At 43.9% G+C, this 19541-nt stretch overlaps 1 protein-coding gene across 1 annotated transcript in view; it reads right to left on the reverse strand.

The window, feature by feature from the left end:
• Nucleotides 1-3530: 3530 nt before the first annotated feature.
• Nucleotides 3531-19541, reverse strand: part of TMC2 (transmembrane channel like 2) — a 35659-nt gene continuing 19648 nt past the window's right edge. Inside the window, exons 9-15 of the mRNA XM_035129461.2 lie at nt 17910-18089; nt 16467-16619; nt 12337-12465; nt 10177-10244; nt 6777-7016; nt 4352-4477; nt 3531-3615 (exon numbers count right to left, since the gene is read on the reverse strand). Coding sequence (XP_034985352.1) covers nt 3531-3615; nt 4352-4477; nt 6777-7016; nt 10177-10244; nt 12337-12465; nt 16467-16619; nt 17910-18089 — 981 coding nt within the window. The remainder of the gene's footprint in view (nt 3616-4351; nt 4478-6776; nt 7017-10176; nt 10245-12336; nt 12466-16466; nt 16620-17909; nt 18090-19541) is intronic.

The raw sequence follows: 19541 nt of genomic DNA on the forward strand, positions 1-19541 counted from the left end.
GCAATTCTCATTTTTTGCTAGCATTTGAACCCACCACAAAAGGTAGGTTAGTAGTAATGTTGTCAAGTTGCAGATTGGTCATGGTGAGAATGCAGGGAGTGGAATCAAGTCATGGCTCCTTTTACGTCACCACTTTTGCTCTTGTCAACTCTTAAAATGTAGCTGCTTTTGTATTGAAAAACTAGTGCTTTATAGCCTTTAGAGACATTCAGGGTTTCTCTCTCTCTCCTGTAAATGCATCTAAATATAACACCTTAAAAGCCAGGACAGTGAATGAAAACATCTTAGTTGCAACCTTATTTTTCATGCTTCTTTACCTCAGCCCTAGGTCTATATTCTCAAGCAAGGGACCTGCTGCCTAGTTAGCATTGCTCATTCTGAAACCACCTCAAAAATGGAATTGTTCCCAATGGTTTAAGCACTCCAAATGCAAAAAGAAAGGGGCGACAGTTTGGAGAATTGACCGCAGAAGGCTGCTTTTACTTTAGACCTCAAGTGTGGATGTGTAAAATTTCTACTTGCAGGAATTAATGTGCAGCATACATTTCCAGTACATGTAGATGAATTGTATTTTAATAGTAGTTAATGAGTCTAGTTAATGAGGTGGTGCTGTGGGTTAAACCACAGAGCCTAGGGCTTGCTGATCAGAAGGTCGGCGGTTTGAATCCCCGTGACGGGGTGAGCTCCCGTTGCTCATTCCCTGCTCTTGCCCACCTAGCAGTTTGAAATGATGTCAAAGTGCAAGTAGATAAATAGGTACCACTCCAGCGGGAAGGTAAATGGCGTTTCCGTGTGCTGCTCTGGTTTGCCAGAGGTGGCTTTGTCATGCTGGCCACATGACCTGGAAGCTGTACGCCTGCTCCCTTGGACAATAATGTGAGATGAGCCCCGCAACCCTAGAGTCTGTCACGACTGGACCTAATGGTCAGGGGTCCCTTTACCTTTTAATGAGTCTTGCCCCTTCCCATTCCAGGGGATGGTCCGCCTGGGTTGTGGAATCTTTTGATTTGGTCTCAGTTGGTTAGGCAGCCCACCTCTTGGGGTTGGTGGCCGAGTCACTACAACAGGAGGCTGGAGTGTGGCTCCTCTTGCGGGGTTCTCAGGATTACTGTTTCTGGTGGTGCTTGCCTCTTCCTTCATTGCAGGAGTGTTTTTAATGTTGGCAGGCTCTGGCTTGTTATCTTTTTAAAAGGAAAGGGAACATTCAGTGCTTTTTCGCATATTAACTAACCCATCCATCCATGCATCCTTCATATCTCATTTAGCTGTTATTTTTGTGCACAGGAAAGCCACTGAAGCAAGCAGTTAAAATTCCCCCTTGATATCTCCATTAGTAGTTGCATTAGCTAAACTTCTATAATACGGTAGTTCAACATCAACCTCCAGAGGGTCTGCAGCCCACCTTACCAGATGCATGGTATACACAGGATTTGGCTAAGTGTCTTATCGGTGAGGTCAGAGGGCAATGAAATGCTAACAAGTAAAACCTGAGAATTACATAATCAACAGTAGTATTTGGCATAATCGGTAGGTGTAACAGACATCCTGGCACTGGTCAGCTAATTAATACAATGCTAAAAATCCTTTGTCTCTGTTTAGTCCAGAAATGATAGCATTGAAGTTGTCACCTGATGTCATAAAAGGTAAATGCAAAAGGGACCCCTGACCATTAGGTCCAGTCGCGGACGACACTGGGGTTTGTGGCGCTCATCTCGCTTTATTGGCCAAGGGAGCCGCCGTACAGCATCCAGGTCATGTGGCCAGCATGACTGAGCCGCTTCTGGCGAACCAGAGCAGTGCACAGAAACGCCGTTTACCTTCCCGCCAGACCTATTGATCTACTTGCACTGCATGCTTTCAAACTGCTAGGTTGGCAGGAGCAGGGACCAGGCAACAGGAGCTCACCCCGTTGCGGGGATTCAAACCACCGACCTGATCGGCAAGCCCTAGGCTCTGTGGTTTAACCCACAGCGCCACCTGCGTCCCTTACCTGATGTCATAATGATGTTTAAAATGGTCTATGTAAAGTGAGCCAGACTGTAATCCAGTCATTGGGGGGGGGGGGGGAAAGGTTTCTCACCTTTGAGAGAGAGAGATAAATAGTGTCACCAAGAATGCTTGATTATATTCCAAAGGCCTGGGTAAACCTAGTTTTCACCTAGTGCCTAAATGACGCCAACATGGGACAACGTGATATCATTTAGGGAGGGGGTTCCCTAATGGGGGGGGCACAGAACATCCTGTCTCATGCAGTCACCTGTCCAACAGAAACTAAAACTGGAATAACAACCAGGGCATCCTGAGTAAATCTTCGTCCTTTTTTCAGGTTTTTGATTCCCAAGTTGTTTAAGCCTTTGTATACCAATACTGTACTTGAACTGAGCCCAGGGATTTACCAAAAGAATAACATTGACTAGCATTGATTGAAGGCCAGTGGGTTGGGCTGTTTTTACCTTCTGTTGGTTTGGGTCCATCCATGGCCTTTGCACGTGGAACAAGCAAGTCTTCCAAATCTTGCATTGCGGGATTGGTGGAAGCTTTGTTATTCTTCTTGTTTTTCTCATCTTCACGTTGCTATAGAACATTGCACATAAAAACATTAGGGTCATAACCTTTCTCAGTTAATGGACCTTAGCTAGTCATGCTGATTAATTTCAGTTGGCCCACGCCGAGTAGGACTAGCATCGGACACAACACTCAGGCATCAGCATCATATATATATGGTAAAAGCTACAAATTAAGGCAGAACTAAAACACAGGACAAGACTTGAATGTACTCAATATAATCCGGATGTACTGAAAACTGGAAAATTACCTGAAATGCAGCAACACATACATATGAGAATGAAGAAACAGGACAGGAAAATGGTTTAAAACAACAGCACAGGTTTGAGTAAAGCAGGGATGGAGAAACACTGAGGGGAGGAAGTGGCAATTTAAAAAAATACCAGGGTAAATAGAATGAGCAGGGTGAGACATTGCAGTTTAAAACAAGATCTGAGTACAGAGCGAAGGGAATTTGAAAAGGCTCTGCATTGTGTTAGTTAGCGTCTGTGTTGTACCCAACATTTTTCCTTGTTAAAACTGGTTTGTTTTCTAAAAAAACCATAAAACCTCTGTGTACTCTCATAATGGAGTTCTGCAGGTGGGGTGCGACATACATTTGGAGAGTGTATTTATGCCAGTGGAGGGGGGCTGGGGCTGGGGGTGGTGGATACATCATACGTTTTCAAATGCTTGCCCCTAGATAGAGCTGCACACGGGTAGATTTCGTATTATAAAAATGTTGCCGCATTTTTTATATCAGTGTTAAGTGCATCTTTAAAAGTTAGGAATATGAGAATTTATTATGTGGTTTTAATATATAAAGAAGAAACAGGTAATTCAGGATGAGCTAATATGTACTTAAGGAATGCTAGAATAATGTATAGCAGTTAGCATATGAACTGGCACATGGATTTTTGAACCATGTGGTTCAACAATGGACCAAAACACCTGTGGTGTTTGTAAGTTAATTTGATAAAATACAATCATACCATTTGCATTTTCTTCTTCAGCTCTGCATTGGCATGCTGATAAGCTTCAGCCACAGCATTCAGATAATATATAGCAAGGCTACAAAATCAAATATCAGTTAAATTTCTGCGACACCTTACAATGGCTTAAAAGTAGACAAAAGAGGCAGGTATAATTATTTGGGAGACCAAAACACATTGCCTAATTCATGCATTCTCAATACTGATCTAAGAAATGCAATATCAGTTAAACCTTTCATGAGTGCTTTGGTTAATATCCACATTTCCCATCAGTTTTTAACTTTCTTAAAAAAAACCTCGTTCTTTTACAACTCTAGCAAAAAATATCAAAGCATTTTACAAGAATCTATATATAATAAAAACCACAGAAAAAAAATTAAAATCAGAGACCACCAACTATTAAAGAAATAGATTGTCTTAATTGCCTGGATAAGCTTGGCAGCGTAGAAAAGTTTTCAGAAGGCGTTTAAAGGTTAAAACAGAATATTTATAAAATATATACATATAGAACTGTATCATTAAAAATATCAAAGTGGTTAACAAAAAAAAGTGTTGCTGGTTTACCAAAAAAATATTGCATAATACAACATAATTCGTATTATGGATACAAGGAATGGAGATGATTTAGGTTAGGAAGACATTTTTGACAGGTTCTGCATAATCCATTGATGGTTGGTTTGATTTCAGGCCACATACAGAGCACTACATTTTAAATCCTAGCAAATTTTAAACCAATAACCTAAGGATACCACTTGCCAAAATAAAAATCTTCTTCCCTCTCAGGTCCCCAACCTACTTTTATTGGAGCAACTTACATCATAAGTAGAATGGCGGGTATAATTAGTCCTGGATTTGCCACATAACCGAAGATCTTGGCCACAAAGGGTGGGAAATCGTGTTGGATAGTCTCTTGGATTACATCGTACATTTTCTTTTTCCCACTGGAATGATAAACAGGTACATATAAATGCTGTACTCATTAGAGGCCATTATCAACTTCTTTTGGAAATGCACCATTCAGAGGGATTCCGAGACTGTGCAGTTCTTTTTGAGTATGTCAAGACGCAGGTGGATGCATCCATTTTGTTTCCCCCCCAAACATAATATTTAATTGAAATTTGTTTTCAGTTACATAAAAGGTAGCAAAAAGTCCACTTACATAGACTTAGGGGGAGGGGGGGGACAGCATTCCATTTTCTTTTCTAAAGGAAACATGACAAGCAATCCTCATCTTTGGAAACTTTTGTACACTGAGCTGTATTCCGCAGGAGCTGGATCAAGAATGTCTTTTTTATCAACCTAAACCATTTCACAGCTATCACAGTGGGTTATTTACCAGCTGGGATTCAACGCAGGCACCTAGTTAATTCAGGATAGCAGACATTATACAGTACCGTATTCTTCATATGTGCAAGGTCAAGTGGCCCACAGACCAGTGTGCCGTGATGATGCAGTCTTAAAGGGTAGAACAGCTACATGCAAAGAGACTTGTCTAAAATAACCTAAAGAAATTTAGTACGTTCCTTCTTTCCTCAAAAGTCTGAGCAGAGATTGCTACTGACACCGCTTATTAACAAAAGAAGGGTCCAGACAGTGGAGCAAAAGGAACAATTTGTTCTGAACTGGCTCCACGCTGAGTCAGAGCCAGCAGTGCAGTGAGAGAAACAGTTCCTAAATCAAATCAGGGCTCATTGACATGTTAATCCAGTCTGCGGAGCAATTTGTGTAGAGCTGATGCAGAATGGCAGTAAGAAATGCTTATTAATACAGTGATAGTGGAGCATATTCTGAAGAAGTCAGTTTCTGTTTTTCTTTTACCATCTACGGGCATATTACATTGCAGATTTTGGGTGGGGAGGTGATGGGAAGAGTTGCTTTGGAAAGCAGGGCTTTATTTCTGAAGTTTGTCTGACTTCTCTGATACTTTGAGTTTTAGTTTATGTACTGATCCATTTCCATCTTCCAGGTTAAGTGCACAGTCTTATATACAGACCCTCCAAGTGTCCCTATTTTCCAGGGACGTCCCTGATTTAGAGAATCTGGTCCCAGTTTCTGATTTGATCCCGGAATGTCCCACTTTTCCTTAGGATGTCCCCATTTCCATTGGAGAAAAGTTGGAGGGTTTGGAGGGTTTGGAGATATCCGACCCCCGAGCCATCTGAAGGCAATCCTGTATACAGAAGTTTTCCTAATGTTTAATGCTTTATTATGTTTTTATATATCTTGGAAGCTGCCCAGAGTGGCTGGGCCAACCCAGTCAGATGTGTGGGGTATATTTTCATCGGCGAAATGTTGGAGGGTATGTTACCGTATATAGTTCCCTCTGCAACAAGGGAATATCAAGACACCTAGGGCACACCAGGCTGCTCACTGTCCATGGCTTCTCCTCTTCAACAGCTCATCTCTTTTCAAAGAGGTAAGGCAGGGAAAGCAAAGAAAGAAAACACTGGTCAGGAAAGTCGGGAGAGATTAATGTGCTAGCTCAATGTGCTACTGCTCAATGTGCTAGCAGTAGTTGGAGGAACAGAGTACACTTTCTTTAAAACTCTTTAAAGTTACACGACAATGGACGCTTCTCTACCAGTGACCCTGAGTGCTCACTGGAAGGTCAGATCGTGAAGCTGAGGCTCCAATACTTTGGCCACCTCATGAGAAGAGAAGACCCCCTGGAAAAGACCCTGATGTTGGGAAAGATTGAGGGCACTAGGAGAAGGGGACGACAGGGGACGAGATGGTTGGACAGTGTTCTCGAAGCTATGGACATGAGTTTGACCAAACTGCGGGAGGCAGTGGAAGACGAGTGCCTGGCGTGCTCTGGTCCATGGGGTCACGAAGAGTCGGACATGACTAAACAACTAAACAACAACAACACCTATTAAATATGTAATTATGGGGCTGATCAGAAAATCTAGGGCAATAGCTAACATTGCGCCAGCACATTTGACAGGACTCTTCCCTGCAGTCCACTGCACACACCAGGGTCTCCAATGGTCTGGGGCAGATTCAGGAGGCTGGCATGCTGCAGGGGAGAGGAGGAAATGGAAAGCCCCATTGTGGAAGCAGCATGACATTGTTGGCCATCACCCTGAAGATTAAGAGAAATTCTTTATTATGTATGTTCTTCCATGGGAATAAGGCCCACTAAACACAGCAGTAAATGTGCATAGGATTGGGTCTAGTGTGCATGGTAGGACAAATGAGCACGCTAAGGAGGTGTTCTTCACCAGGATCCCCCAATACCTGAATGGTCCGCAGTCGAAGGAGGGAGGCAGGGACATGATGGTGTAGGCAACCGGCAACAGGCTTAGGAAGAGGATCAACAGCAAGAGCCCCATATAAAAATTATTGGATTTGGAGGCCTTGAATACTCGCTCATGGGGAACATTGCTACTCATAACAGCCCAGCTCTGGTAATACATGGAGGTTAATAAACGTAGCACATTTATGCCGACTAGTCCTGGTGCATAAAAGGATCCCATCCTGTAAGGAAGTGGGGGGGAGAGAAATACAGAAAGTTTTTCAGGAAGGCTTTAGCTGCATCCACTTCAGAAACAGCAAACTATAGAAGAGCATAGGTAAAGGTAAAGGGACCCCTGACCATTAGGTCCAGTCGTGACCGACTCTGGGGTTGCGCGCTCATCTCGCATTATTGGCCGAGGGAGCCGGCGTATAGCTTCCAGGTCATGTGGCCAGCATGACAAAGCCGCTTCTGGCAAACCAGAGCAGCACATGGAAACGCCGTTTACCTTCCCACTGTAGCAGTTCCTATTTATCTACTTGCATTTTGACGTGCTTTCGAACTGCTAGGTTGGCAGGAGCTGGGACCAAGCAATGGGAGCTCACCCCATCACAGGGATTCGAACTGCCGACCTTCTGATCAGCAAGCCCTAAGCTTAGTGGTTTAACCACAGCGCCACCTGTGGCGCCATGCTATTAAGGATAGGCTCAGAGCAAGTTCTGCCAGGAAGGAAGTAGTTAGCGACTACAATGTGATCGTACTATAAAGCGAACTCTCTTAAAATAGAGCTTTCCCCTGCCTGTCTTGCAAAATGGAACCATAGCTACTTATTATGACAGTCCCTTCGGTTTCAGCATTAGGGATACATCCGGATGAGCCATCTCCGCCCACTACCCAGATCAGACAGGATAATAACGTGAGATGGCTTGGGTGACTCGAGCAGGCAGAAGAGGCTCCAGCTCAGTTCCTTTGTAGTGCATAAGACAGGAGAAAGGTTGGATGCCGAAGGGAAAATAAGGCCAGCATACGGATAGCCTCCTCTGAGATAGCATGGCAGAACCAGACATCTTGAGCTCTATCACATCAGCAGCCACCTACTGTAGTGGGACTGGGCGTTTCCTAAGTAGCCAATGTTCCATTCTCAGTCCAGGATGAGAGAAACATCTAGGTGGGAGGAGGTGCCCCAATAAAATTGCCTTGGTGGGTGAGATGAAGGAAGGTAGCCGTGTGGTTTGGATGGATGGAGGACATGTTGGAACATCAACAGGCGCTTACAGAAGGTGTGGCGTGGAGCCAAGCCTGATAAGGTCTCCATAAACCTGCCTGTTTCTACATGAACTCCCAGGTGCTGGAGTGACAAAGTGGGCCGCAAGTGGCCTTTGGATCAATTTACGGCATAACTGTGACCCAGAAGGACCACCGGCCTAATAATAACAATAATTTATTATTTGTACCCCGCCCAGCTGACTGGGTTGCCCCGCATCCACCCTTGGCCTGGAGAATAAACAGAGACTGGTTCAGGAGGTCCTCCAGCTGTGGAATTTGTCTGGGCTTTAAGGGGAACTTGATGGAGTAGCTGCCCCAGATAGTCCTCAAAACCTAAAGATCCCGCACAAACCTTGCCCACTGGGAGGAAAACACAAGAACCTCTTACAAGTGGCAATGTGGTTCTTCAGTGAGCTTACTGGACTTGTAGGATTCCACAGACTTTCGCTGGTATATCTGGGGCAGGCACATGGGGGGGGTGTCTGTGAATCTAAAGCCCTGGTGTCTCTTAAAAAGGACCTATATGAAGAAAAAGAGGGGGCCCTTTATGAGGCTGGCTCCTCTCTTCCTTAATTGAGAAGAAAACATTGCCTTCTTGTCCTTTGCGCCAAGCCTGACCTTTGACTTCTTTTTCCTTTTGTAATTCCCAGTCCCATGACTGAGCAGGGGGAGGGAGGGAGATTGAAGAGCTAAATTCAAGGTAGGAGAATCTTTTTTCATCTTTGAAATAACAGAAAGTAGAGCCTCCTCTGCCTGCTCAAGTCACCCAAGCCGTGTCACGTGATCCAGCCTGATCTCTCCCCACCCCCCACTGGACTGAGAAAGAAGCATCTATAGCATTTGCTCAATTTCAGGTGCACAGGCTAAAAATTTTAGGAGCATACGTGAATGGGGAAAAGTGGGAAGGCGTATTTGGTGAGTATCAAGGAACATAGGATGATAGGAAGCTGCCTTGTAGACCACAGGGTCCATTTAGCTCAGTATTGTCTACTGGCAGCAGCTCTTGTGGGCTTTAGACGGAGGTCTCTTCCAGCTCTGCCTGTAGATAAAGGGAATTGAATCTGGGATGTTCTGCATGCAAAGCAGATGTTCTATCAATGAAAAAATTCCTTCAATAGCACCTTAAAGACCAACTAAGTTTTTATTTTGGTATGAGCTTTCGTGTGCATGCACACTTCTTCAGATACACTGGAAACGGAAGTGTCAGACCCTTATATATATACAGAGGGTGGTGGGGGTGAGTGGGAATGAGTAAAGCAAGTTGCTGAATTGGAACTAATTACCAAGCTTAAAACCATGGAGTCACCTGGAATGAATAGAGACATCGGATTCTTATCTCATTATGCATGATCAAGCTTTCTTTAGCGCCTCAGCCCTTGTTCCCCCCCCCCAGGACTAATTGCAGCCATCAGCAGCCGTTAACAGCCACCCACAGGTTTACCACTCCCATCAGCCCATCACCCATTCCCACCCACCCCCACCACCCTCTGTATATATATATAAGGGTCTGACACTTCCGTTTCCAGTGTATCTGAAGAAGTGTGCATGCACACGAAAGCTCATACCAAAATAAAAACTTAGTTGGTCTTTAAGGTGCTATTGAAGGAATTTTTTCATTGATAGAACATCTGCTTTGCATGCAGAACATCCCAGATTCAATTTTTTTATTTTGCTTCGACTCAGACCAACACGGCTACCTACCTGTAACTAGTTCTATCAATGAGTTATGGTCCTTCCTTGGACTGCAGAATATGGAAAAATGTAGGATCTTGCTCATCATTCAAATATAAACTGAATCCCATGATACTAGGTTCCATATTTCTTTCTTAGGGACAAACTGAACAGGCTGTTCTTCCTCGCCCCTGTTCTTTAATGCATTATCAGCTTGCATAAGTTGACACTACTGTATATCCCATGGACCTGTGTGATTATCCTCAAACCTTTTTAAATAGGTAGATGTTCCAAGTAAAAGTTACCGTTCCAAGTAAAAGTTACCAAAATGTGTCTAGCATGCACTTCTGGAGTGATGAGAAGAGCTTTACAAAAATGCACAGCAATCCTCAGTCTGATGCAGTTCTTAAGTTTTAATTTAGCATTTCCTCTAGCAAAGGGCTACAGTAGACAAGAATATCTCACCAGATCATCCCTTGGTTGAAGATCAAACCGAGCACATTGCCACTAATATCGAACTCAGCATATGAAGGCTGTAATGAAAAGGAGGAAATATGACTGAATGCTGAATTTTGGTATTGGGAGACTACAGAAATATCAAGGGGGAAATAAAGGATTCTCACCTGAAATGACACATTTGGTTTCCATTCACTTTTACCCTTTGGATTATTTGAATCAATATAAAAGGGGCCTAGAGATCGCTGACCTCTCGTTTCAAAAAGCAGTACCCTAATTCAACTATTGTTGCACTAGATATAAAATTATCACTGAATGTCTGTAAAAAGCTTTCTGTACATTTATCCTCTTTGAAACTAATACCTGTAGGGTGGAGTTAAAAGTTAACGGACACACGGTAGTCATTTTCTATCCCTGACCATTTGTTTTTAAAGTGGATTAAAAAAACCAATTTCTTTCAAATAGTGACCTAGCGAAATGCTGGTTGGAATGCAGCATATGCTACGTTTGTAGGACCCCTTATTTCTGCATTTCAGTTTAAATTCTACTTGTATTTCTGCAAATAAGTACATAAAGACACACAACCCTCCATTCCCATCTGTTGGTAGGGTTTTATGCGTCCTCCTGCCTCCACCTTGTTAGAGAAACTGATGGCAGCGCCAAAACTGGGGTGTGGGTGGAAAGCAGCAAATTGGGAGCACAATAATAGGATTGCTGAAACAATATGCGTGAGTCAGGACTGCCTGTCTTCCGCCGGAATGACAAGCGGGAACAATGTGACCTCATAGTTGGAGAATTACATAATGTTGGGGTTGTCAGGAAAGAAGAATTACAGATGCTGTGTAAAATTGGGAGATATAACGAGCTGTCTAATAATGACTCAGTTTTCTCTCTCTCGCCTAATGTGACTAGCATCAGCTCTCATATATTCCATCTGTGTCCTTATTTACACGGGACAATTTTCATTCTTTGGAAGCTGTTGCTGGTAAATATGTGCTGCTTCTATTTTTTGTTGTCCCAGTTTTTGCCTTGCCGGGGGGGGGGGGGGTCGGTGGTGCCATGTCCAAATGTTGTTAGTGGGATGCGAAAGATGTAATTAGAAGCCACATCAGTGTTTTGTTTTTTAAACAGCAGACACTAGAAGGCTGAATTTTATTATTTAATATTATTATGATTGTCACATTTACATCCCACTTTCTCATCAGGGAGCTTGGTGGCATACACACTTATCTGCATAATAACCCTGGGAAGGTAGGTCAGCCTTCATGACTGGCCCGAGATCACTGTGATCCCCAATGAAAACCCCCCACCCTGCTGTGGTTATGAGCCTTAAGGGGAAATGTTCCCATTGACAGCACTGGGAGGAGTCGTCCCCAAGACATATAGCAGGAAAAGGGGTTTCTCTCTCTCTCTCTAGATCGTGATTGTGGAGGGAAGGGTTAAACCTCTCCATGGGCTGGGCTCCCAGTTAAAATTGCCTCCCCACACTTCTGCCATTCGATTTTAAAAACTGTTGGCATGGTTGATGTATTTGACATCAAATCAACTTGGGCAGTAGGTAGAGTTCAGCTTCCTCCCTAGTGTCTCTGCAAGTTCCATCTCTGAACGGGGTGGGGTAGGGCGCTGAGAATAATCTTGTCTTTATTGCATATGCACATCAATGGGTTGCACATGAAGGTACCATGCACTGCACAGCCTGATGTTCTGGTGAGTCCTGGACTATTGAGAAGATCAGATTATTTGGGACCTTTAAGTTTTCCCAGCATATCTTTTTACCTTCCTGGCTTTAAAATCCAGGCAGGATAGATTGCTGCAGACTAGATAGAGCATTTTGCCAACTTCAACTGCTGCTAGACAGACAAGAGCCTGGCTAGCGGTCAATGCATCTCAAGGCTAGGTTACTGTCATTTGTTCTATATGCCACTGCCCTTAAGGCTGGTTCAGATGCTGCAGTTGTTGCAAAAGGAAGTGCCATCATGAGACATTTATAAATCGTAACATGCCCCAGCCTGTCTGAGCAGTTACGCTAGCTTTGTCCGCAGCAGTAGGGGGGATTCTAAATGCACATTTCAGTGGGGGGGGGGGACAGAATTAAAATGTGGCTCAAAGCATTGGTTAAACTCTATTATAAGACAATAACTTTGCTTCATCTACAGTTCATTTACTTACGAATCCAGCCTCCAGGTCCCAGCACCAGCAATAGTTTACAAATCTGACAAAGCAGGCACGGAGGAAATCTCCCACAAGTATTGTTACAAATGTCACAAGAATATCAGACACAGTGAGCCTCACAAATTCCTGGGGAGGAAAAACAAAAAGCGATAAGTTTTTAGCTAGCATGTTCTTCAGTTTGTATTCTAAGGCACTCCCCCCCCCCGGCCCCGTATTTATTATTTTCAGAGGAAATAAACATTAAAAACAGAAGATTGTCTTTCAGAAGTCACAAATTCAGTAGCCACCAAATTTCGTGTATAATCTTCCTTAGAACAGTGTTTCCCAACCTTGTGCCTCCAGCTGTTTTCGGACTACAACTCCCATCATTCCTGACCACTGGTCTTGCTAGCTAGGGATGATGGGAATTGTAGTCTCAAAACATCTGGAGGCACAAGGTTGGGAAACACTGCCTTAGAAAGATAGTGTTGGGACTTGTAGGACAATCTAGGTGTCCGGTTATACCTGGTGCTGAATGAAGCTCCCTTTTTACCTCAGCACTCCTTTGCCTCAATTGCATTTGTCCAAGTTGCAGCCCGGCCAACTGGTTATTCAAGTCCCCAAAGTCCTACCGTACCTAGTAACACTCCTCGGGCAGGGTTGAAAAGATATTTTCTATGGCACCGCTAGAGGGCTTTACAGCAGAAGCAAAATTTGGAATTGGAACCACTCTTGCCTTGAGATCTTATGACAAAGGGCACTATATAAATCTAATAAATAAATATAAATACATAAAGAAATAGAGCTGAACCAAGACTGTGGTGGCTTTCCACTGTTCTTCCTGTTTTCCTGGCCAAGGGAGCTGGCCAGCTTTTGTGTTGTTCAAAACATCTCCCTAGTTCTGTCTGAGGCAGTAAGCCTGTGTGCATGCTATAGCAATTCAGCCTGTGGGTGAGGATTCATTTGATTGACTGCTGCAGGTACAGAATTTTTCTTTTGTTGCTACAATAGACTTCTCTCTGACATGCCTGTTCTGCACGGCCAATTTTTTTTTTATTTGGTATGCAGGGCACTCAATTACGTAAGCTGCCACTTGCTGCCTGAACTGGCGCAGCCCAGATGCAGACTTGTCGCCTCAGAAAGAGCCTTGAGTCTACTGCTTCCATCTCTTCCTCTTCTCTCATAGTGTCCCATGTCTTTCCTTCAGGTTAGCACACATTTTGTGTTTCTCAAGCAAAGCATCTATCTGCTGGTGACAGCAAGGCATTGTATCTCCTGCCACTCCTTTGTTCTTACGGAGAAAAAAAATATAATTGAAGGGAAGTAATTTTATAAACATCTTCCTCCCTCCGGCCCCCAAATGAGGAACAAAAACTGACCCAGTCAGGGGCACTTTGGCACTTTGGAAGCAATAAAATGGGTTGAAGCTGCAGGGGGGGCCTTTTAATTTAAAGGAGGAGTTCCTGATGCAGACTCTGCCTATTGGTGGTTGAAATACAATGGGAGATGGTGCAAGCTGAAAACAAAAGACACACACACAAAGGTAACAGCTGGGGCGCTATGTTGTTATTTTCTTACACATACCCAACCAGCTACATCTATGTGGTGTTAATTCCTGTGGAAAAGCACATCTATGTCCAAGGTCTTTAGTTATGTGACCAGGAGAATGCAAAGGTATCAGCATTATAAGTTTTTTTTTCTGTGTCCTCCTTCCTGGCTTCCCCTAGGTATCTGGTTTGCCACTGAAAGAAATGCTCCTCCATTGGAGATGGGATTCCAGAACATCCCAGATCTGCTGTTTGCTATAAAGGTCCAAAGTGGTCAGTTTGTTCAAGAAGAGAATTTCCATTTTTTTGTGCTTCCTAGTGCTCTTTGCATAGGATAAAATGCAAAGATGTATTTGAATTTGAAAAATACATTGAATTTGGCATAGCTCACTGTCGCCGTCTAGTGCCACATTTGTATATTGCACTTCACAACACATTTTAAATGTTTTATTTGCAGCTGTATAGCTGAGTCCTAGGTGTACAAAGTGAGGCTGCTACTTTTGGCTGTCTTGAGGGGTTATTTGTTATTGTGTTTTATTCCTACGGAGAGGCCTTCTCTGTGGGATTTTCCAAAATAAATTGGCCAGCCTTAGTATATGCACTTTGAGAAAGGTTAGAAGGCTTTGTTACTTCACCTCAGGCACCAAAACAACTTGAGCCAGTCCTGTGGGAGGAAAGTTCTTACTTTAGAGTAGTCATAGGGTTGCGTTCTAGAAAACCATGGGCCCTAAATGCCCTATTAAAGAAGGGCTGGATGTTAGGTATACCCTGGAGAGAGATTCCTGATAAGGAAGTTACTGTTTTGCTCCTGTAGAAGGCAGTGATATACTGTACAGTGGTACCTCGGGTTACAAACACCTCGGGTTACAAACACTTCGGGTTACAGACTCCGCTAACCCAGAAGTAGTACCTTGGGTTAAGAACTTTACCTCAGGATGAGAACAGAAATCGCCCGGCAGCAGTGCGGCGGCAGTGGGAGGCCCCATTACCAAAAGTGGTACCTCAGTTTAAGAACAGTTTCGGGTTAAGAACGGACCTCCAGAACGAATTAAGTTCTTAACTAGAGGTACCACTGTAGATTTCATCTGTGAAAGGTGAGTCATGAAGTTTGATTTTTGATTCTTAGACTATTTGAATTATTGATTGTGTTGGACTTAGGCTAGGATAACCTTTGCACACTGAACACTTGACCCGGTAAATAAAGAACCTTCATGCAATTGCTGAGACTACGAGGTCCTTGAAAGAGATAGCTCTGAACAGGAGAAGGAACAGTTTAGCTCAGACAGTATTCTAACTTAAGCTGGTGACAGCGGCCTGGTTATTGCTCTTAACTGCAGCTTGTGGTTAGTGAGGAGAGAGCTGAACCATGAGCCTGGGTCCAAATAATATGCTAACCTTGGTTTAGCTCTGTGTGGCATAGGATTAAGTAAGATTGGGGAGGAGCAAAGTGACTGTGAGATCTCCTCTGGGACCTCTATATTTGGGTGGTTCCAGTGAGTCACAGTTTTGTACAAACCTTATGTTTCCTTGTGTATTTCTGTTTTGGAATCGTATAAATAAAGCAGAAAAAAATACCACTGTTGACACTTTTTTTTTAACGTACCGTCAAACCTTGGTTGTCGAACGTAATCCATTCTGAAATGTTTGACAACCAAAGAGAGGCTTCTGATTGGTTGCAGGAGTTTCCTGCACTCGAGCAAAAGTCGCGTCGGATGTTTGGCTTCCGAGAAATGTTTGAAAACCAGATCATTTACTTCTGGGTTTTCGGTGTTCGGGAGACAAAATGTTCCCAAACGGAGGCGTTCGGGAGCCGAGGTTTGACTGTATTTGGAAACCTCCGTCTTTTGAGAAAGTGCGCAGGGCTTAGGTCCTCAAGATGTTGCTGAACTACAACTCTCATCAGTCCCAACAAGCATGGCCAGTGACCAAGGATGATGGGAATCTTTGGCCTTGCAGATGCTGCTGAACTTAACTCCCAACAGCTGCACTTATGAGTTCAGGCTACAAAATGGTACAGGAGTTCCATGGGTGCACAACACAATTCAATTTGATGGATTGTGTAGCTCTGATCTTGGTTAAACAGGGCTCACACGACCACGTCCTGTCCTTACCTTCCAAGTCCCGGACTGCAGAATCCGGGACCGGCAGCTGTGTGACACCGGAAGTTGCGTCGACGTAACTTCCGGTGTCGCTTTGCCCTTCTATGGGCACCAAAAATGGCCGCTGCCGGCTTCGAAAGTCACTTCTACACATGTCAGGAAGTGCGTCGACGCAACTTCCGGTGTTGCTCTGCCCATCTATGGGCACAAAAAATGGCCGCCGCCGACACCAGAAGTTGCGTCTATGCACTTCCGGACATGTGTAGATGCGACTTTTGAAGCCGGCAGCGACCATTTTTGGTGCCCATAGACGGGCAAATAAGAAAGAAAAAATGGCCGCTGGCAGGAGAAAAAAACGGAGAAAAACGGGAGACGAAGTGATACAGGGGACCACCGGGAAGAGGTAAGTAAAAACGGGGGGTTTCCCGGGGAAAACGGGGTACTTGGCAGCTATGGTCCTGTCTGAGGCATGCTAAGATAAGAACCTCATGGAAGGACTTACTATTCCCACAGTGGTTTCCCAGCAAGGTCCTCGAGGGACATCGGCTGGATCCATAGAAGGTAGAGAAACAGCACTTCCATTCGCCACAGACGAATTATGATAATTTAGGAGGGTCCAATGTGTTATGTTCCTGATGCTGACTTCTTCAACCAGCTACAACAGAAAACACATTTGTATTAAAATAATCATATTTAATTCTCATAACATGTATGCTGGGTGAATGTGCATCCTCATAATGTCAACATAAATGATTTAAACTTTAAATGGAAGCAGTTAAAAGTTGTTAATAGCAACAACAGAGAAGCTGTTACCATCCAGGATAAGACACCTGGAAAGCATTTCCCAAGGACTATCTATTGAAGATATGCCAGAATGGACAAGGCAGTCCAAAGGCACTGGTTGAGAATGAAAATCAGCTAGCTACATTATAGTGCACACTTGGAATGCGAGTGTGGCTGAGAAAAGGGGGCAAAGGTCAAGATGGGCAAACAAGTATTCATATTCCCAACACATTCCAGCTCTGTAGGGTTTCTTCCCTGCTAAGCCCTGGCCTGTTTGTTTGTTTTTTTAAAAAAAAAATCCCTTGTTTCATCTCCTATAGCAAGACTGAAGTCATACAACATTTTGAATCTCGGTAAGGGTGTATGGAGAATTAACCAGTTTTGAATGGTGCTAAGCCTGACTGACTCACAGCCACGGGGGTCTGAATAATTCTCCCTCTTTGGGGTAGATTGTGTAAGAAGCCTAAGAGCTAGGCCATGTAGAATAGCTGTCAGGAAGTCTCCTTCCTTCTCTTCAACCATTTCTTTGACGTGTAATGTTGAACGGGGACAGACAGACCTTCCAGGGAATCTTTTAGTCAAAGGCAGTACATTTGGGCCTGATGGGCACACTAGCTAATATCTCTACAGAGGAGGGGAGTCTTGACAAGGCCTTGGTTTTGCTTGAGGGTTTATTTGCCTCTCAAGCCTTGCTTGATGGACTCTGACTCATGAAAAGATCTGATTTTCCAATACGCTCAGTCTTTTCTGTGGCTCAGGCCTGTCAGCCACTTCCAGATGACACAGACTCCTCTTCAGCTAGACCTCCACACCAGCCTACAATTTTTTTGTAACTGCTGATTCAGCAAAGACTTTATTTCTAACTGACTGATTTCATCTCCTCCAGTGAGTCTGGCTGCACTTTCTGCTCCAGAGCAGATAGATCTGTCTGGATCTTTTCTCCTCAGGGAATCCAAACCACAGAGTGAGAGTCGATATAATGTAGTGGGAAGAGACTGGTTTGAATCTCACCACAACCATAATAAACTCACTAGCAGTAGCAATATAGGGGCCATATTGGCTTTACTTAGGTGCCACAAGACTCTTCTGTTTTTGCTACAGCAAAGTAACGCAGCTACCCCCCCTGGGAATCAATGAACAGATATTCTTTTTAGATTCCCACCTTTTCTTTGACATCATCCATTAAGGCCAGCAAGAAAGTATAAAGGTTCCCAAGGAAGAGTGCAAAAATGCGTCCAAGTTGCCATTTCAGTCCAATCCGAGGATGATACTCCTCTAAGTTTGCAATGGTTTCAAACAGCGGAGGGCAAAACATTCCTAGCAAGGACATAACAATTTCAACCTGTCACACCAAAAAAGAGAGTTTTGTTATTTTGCAATGTTATTAATAAGCTGACGCCCATCCTCGGCACCAGTTCTGTCCCTCGACGCCCATCCCCAGCCTCCAGCATCTCCTGCCTGAGGTGTCCTTCTGTGGGCAAAGCAGGACAGATCTCTCACACCACCAAGCTGTTATAGGAAAATCCTTGGGCTCACTTGGATTTCCCAACAAAGACATCAGCCAGGAGTATAAGGAGCAAAACAACAGCCTGTAGGCCTGATCTTTATTCAAAGACTGTTGCAACAGGACTTCCGCCCACCACATGGAAGAAGCAGGAAGAAGCCCCGAACAAAGGGATGCTTCCTCTTTTATAATTTTTCCCTTTCCCCATAAACACCTTTGTTGAAGCATCATGCATACATCATAGATACATCATACATATGTCACAAACGGGGAGGGGGTTTCTGGCAAGAACTGGTTCATCAGTTCTGCCCCCATCTCTCCCTTGTCCTCCACCTCACACCCATCAAGTGATACAAAGGAAATATGTACAAGTTCCTGGGTTTCAGACTTTTTTGTCCTGACTGAGAACCTAATCCATTCCTGGATGGTTTGCTATTGTCCATGGGCTGACGCATTTGCCAGGATGCCAGTGATTATCTCTTGTGCAAGAGGCTGCTGTGTACCTGATCCCACATTTCAGGGATTATGGCTGCCCTCACTCTTGTCCCAAGCTCTCCCCTTCAGTAGTCCTTTGTTCCCTGAGCAAAATGAAGTTGGAATGGTGTCGATCCAGATGTAGGACTGATTTTATATGAATATTTGAAGGTTTTGCTGCGCAAGGGACAGGTGAATACTATGCGACCTTGAACAAGATACAACACAGCAAAACTGGTGAGTTTTTACGGGGATACAGTGGTACCTCGGTTTACGAACTTAATCTGTTCCAGAAGTCCATTCTTAAACTGAAACTATTCTTAAACCGAGGCACGCTTTCCCTAATGAGGCCTCCCTCAGCCGGTGCCCTTCCACCGTTCGGCTTCCTTTCTTAGACTGAGGTAAAGTTTGCAAACTGGGACAATTCTTCTGGTTTTGCGGAGTTCATGAACCGAATAGTTCATAAACAAGGCTGTTCTTAAACCAAGGTACCATTGTATTTACAAAATTGAATGGTGTTGGTTTGGGGTGGTGGTCCGGGGGTGCAGTGTCCCGTTTAACTGGAAACAAGCCATTATAAAAATTCCGGTAACAAAGCTATAGTCAGATGATTACTTTAGGTCGGTGTTTTTGAGTGTTATGGAAGAGTAGAAATTACTAGTTAGAGCAAATTTACTATTGTTACATTTTTTGCTGCCAGAGAGGAGGAGTAACCCTTGCTGGATTTTCTGCCTCAGGTACAGAAAATAACTTAGCCGGCCTTGAGGTGACTATGCAGCTTGCCTTGAGTGTGCTGGTGAAGCGCTATAACCTGCT

This window comes from Zootoca vivipara, chromosome 12 (assembly GCF_963506605.1).
Source record: "Zootoca vivipara chromosome 12, rZooViv1.1, whole genome shotgun sequence".
Classification (NCBI taxonomy): Eukaryota; Metazoa; Chordata; class Lepidosauria; order Squamata; family Lacertidae; genus Zootoca; species Zootoca vivipara.